The sequence below is a fragment of the Sinocyclocheilus grahami genome, unplaced genomic scaffold (assembly GCF_001515645.1).
Source record: "Sinocyclocheilus grahami isolate Dianchi unplaced genomic scaffold, SAMN03320097.WGS_v1.1 scaffold270.1, whole genome shotgun sequence".
NCBI classification, from domain to species: domain Eukaryota; kingdom Metazoa; phylum Chordata; class Actinopteri; order Cypriniformes; family Cyprinidae; genus Sinocyclocheilus; species Sinocyclocheilus grahami.
Window position 1 is genome coordinate 1,004,357 of NW_015505449.1, and position 2,453 is coordinate 1,006,809.

The window sequence follows — 2,453 nt, forward strand, 5'->3', positions numbered from 1 at the left end:
TATATTTTATATATATATATATATATATATATATATATATATATATATATATATATATATATACAAAACCACTAGAAACTAGATTTAGAAAAATACAGTTTATTTACTAACAAAGACACTTATTTGTTAGTTTTATTTCCCTGTTTGTTTTTCTTGTAATATGACTGCTTTATTCTCTAATATATCTGGCGCAGGTGTTGAAATATTGCTGCACATCTCCAAGAACAATAGAAGTCCTCTTCAACGCATATGACCGTCTCAAAATCACTGAAGCCTGGGTAGAAGCTGTACCTCCTGAGGTGTTTCAGGTTAGATGATGTCAAGCTTTTTATTTTTTTCTCAATTACAATGTATTAAATATCGAAGTAAATGTTAAAAAGCAAGTTTTATTCAAATAAAAAGCACCTAAAGAGCTCAAAATAATTTTCTCACAATAGCAGATAATATAAATTAAGTATATTGTTTTCACACAGAAACACCGGGAATTCTACGAATCCCTGTTTGCACTGATGCAAACTCCTCGATCTCTACAGCATTTGGCCCGTCACAGACTCCGAGCGTTCCTAGAAGGTCGCTTACATAAGGTGGTCCCAATACTGGGTCTACCAACCTTTCTTAAAAATTACCTAATGCTGGCATTCAGAGACTATATTCACTGAGAGAGACCACAAACCTGACACTGTACAACATATAGTATAAGCATGCAGTGATTGAGTTTTGTACCATGATGTACCATTGAGGTTTGTTTTATTCTGTGTGATCCTGAATGATTTGTGTTGGAAAACTGTCTTACCGAAGATGATACAATCAGGTAGCAATTTTATAGGGAATCATTAAATGGAAGTAATGCTTAATGCCAATCTGTGATAGAGATTTTTTAATGTAAAATGTGTTTTATTATTACTGATATCTATTTTAAAGCATTTGGGAAAGAAGATAGAAGGTTGTTTATGAAGAATAAAACAGGAGGAGGATGCAGAAGGTCTATATATATATAATATCCAGTGCAACACACATTCATTACTACATTAACTACCACAGTGGGGCGCCATGGAGCTCAAGTGGAATCTGAATTCCTGTTGTAAGTTTTCAAATTACTGATAGGAGTCCATACATAAGTGACAGATTTTCAATGATATATATTTAAAAGTACCATTCTGAATGCTTCTGAAATACTGATCTAAATGAAATAAAAAAGCATTTTTTTCAGGAAGTCAAGGTTCTATTATTCTATTGTATTTGATCAAATTGTCCATTTTTAAGAGCTTGCTTTGATTGATTTTCTTGTCTACACTGAGGTTTTCCTTACCATTTACAATTATCCTGTTTTTCCATCATATTTTATATTAACAGAGGACGACAGAAAATCTTGCTGAAACATTACAATTCAATGATTTGACATTCATATTCAACATTTTAAGGTCAAGATTTGACAAGATGGTGTCTATTACAAAAGGGGTTAGACTGAGTCAATTAATAGTGTTTTAGATGTGGAAGACAATTTAGATAATGAACGATTATGTGGATTTTTATGAAAACTACGGATTACATTATTTTCAAACTGTTGAGTTCCACAAGTATGCATCACGTCCATTTTTGTTACAGGTTATCATCAAGTCTGAGAGGGTCTCATGTATTTAATGATCTTGTCACTTCGAACTCATTAAAAAACACCAACAATGCAATGGACATTTGACTAAAATGATTTACCAGAACAAATTATGAATAATAATAATATTTTTGGTTGAATTTATCCATTAATGAAGATGCTTAGTAGTATTACTACAGGGTGGATGCTGGTAAAGTGGAGCACTTTCTGATAATTTACTGCTATTTAATATATAGATAGATAGATAGATAGATAGATAGATAGATAGATTGATTGACTGATTGATTCTAAAAAATGCTGGGTTAAATACAACCCAGCACTGGGTAAATTAATAAACAAATGCAGAGACTGGGGTGTTTTGACCCAGCGGTTGGGTTACCCACAAGGTTGAGTTAAACATTTAATCAAACCGCTGGGTCAAAACACCCCAGTTGTTGCGCTGCTTGTATTTAACCCAGCATTTTTTAGAGTGTAGATAGATAAATAGATATAATCCAAATGTCAACTTAATGCATATTTTTACCTGGTGTCCCATTTTACCTGTATTCATCCTCATGCATAACTGTAGTAAAATCATAGTACATTTTAGAAATAAAAAATGACTCTCTATTATGCTGCACTATTTGGATATAAAGTTATTAATTGCGCGTCGAAGATAATAAATCCTAGGTTTGTGCTTTTTTCTTCTAGTGTATACATGTAGTGAAGAACAAAGGTGCAAAGCAATTGTCTACGAACAGATCTTTGATAAAAGTCTCATATACGATGACTAGGAGGAGGGGGGCTCTGATTGTATCCCATTCAGTAGCGTGTGTGTGAGAGAGAGAGAGAGAGAGAGAGAGAG

The 2,453-nt window shown here is 32.9% G+C and overlaps 2 protein-coding genes across 3 annotated transcripts in view; both read left to right on the forward strand.

Annotated features, from left to right (window-relative positions):
• LOC107599670 (ankyrin repeat and SOCS box protein 10-like) overlaps positions 1 to 1,158 on the forward strand; it is an 8,742-nt gene extending 7,584 nt beyond the window's left edge. For both annotated transcript variants that reach the window (XM_016291324.1, XM_016291325.1), the window contains 2 exons: positions 195 to 308; positions 474 to 1,158. In XM_016291324.1, the coding sequence (XP_016146810.1) occupies positions 195 to 308; positions 474 to 659 (300 nt within the window). In that variant the 3' untranslated portion in view covers positions 660 to 1,158. The remainder of the gene's footprint in view (positions 1 to 194; positions 309 to 473) is intronic.
• Positions 1,051 to 2,453, forward strand: part of LOC107599724 (homeobox protein GBX-1-like) — a 5,208-nt gene continuing 3,805 nt past the window's right edge. The window contains exon 1 of the mRNA XM_016291407.1: positions 1,051 to 1,081. Within this exon, the coding sequence (XP_016146893.1) occupies positions 1,051 to 1,081 (31 nt within the window). The remainder of the gene's footprint in view (positions 1,082 to 2,453) is intronic.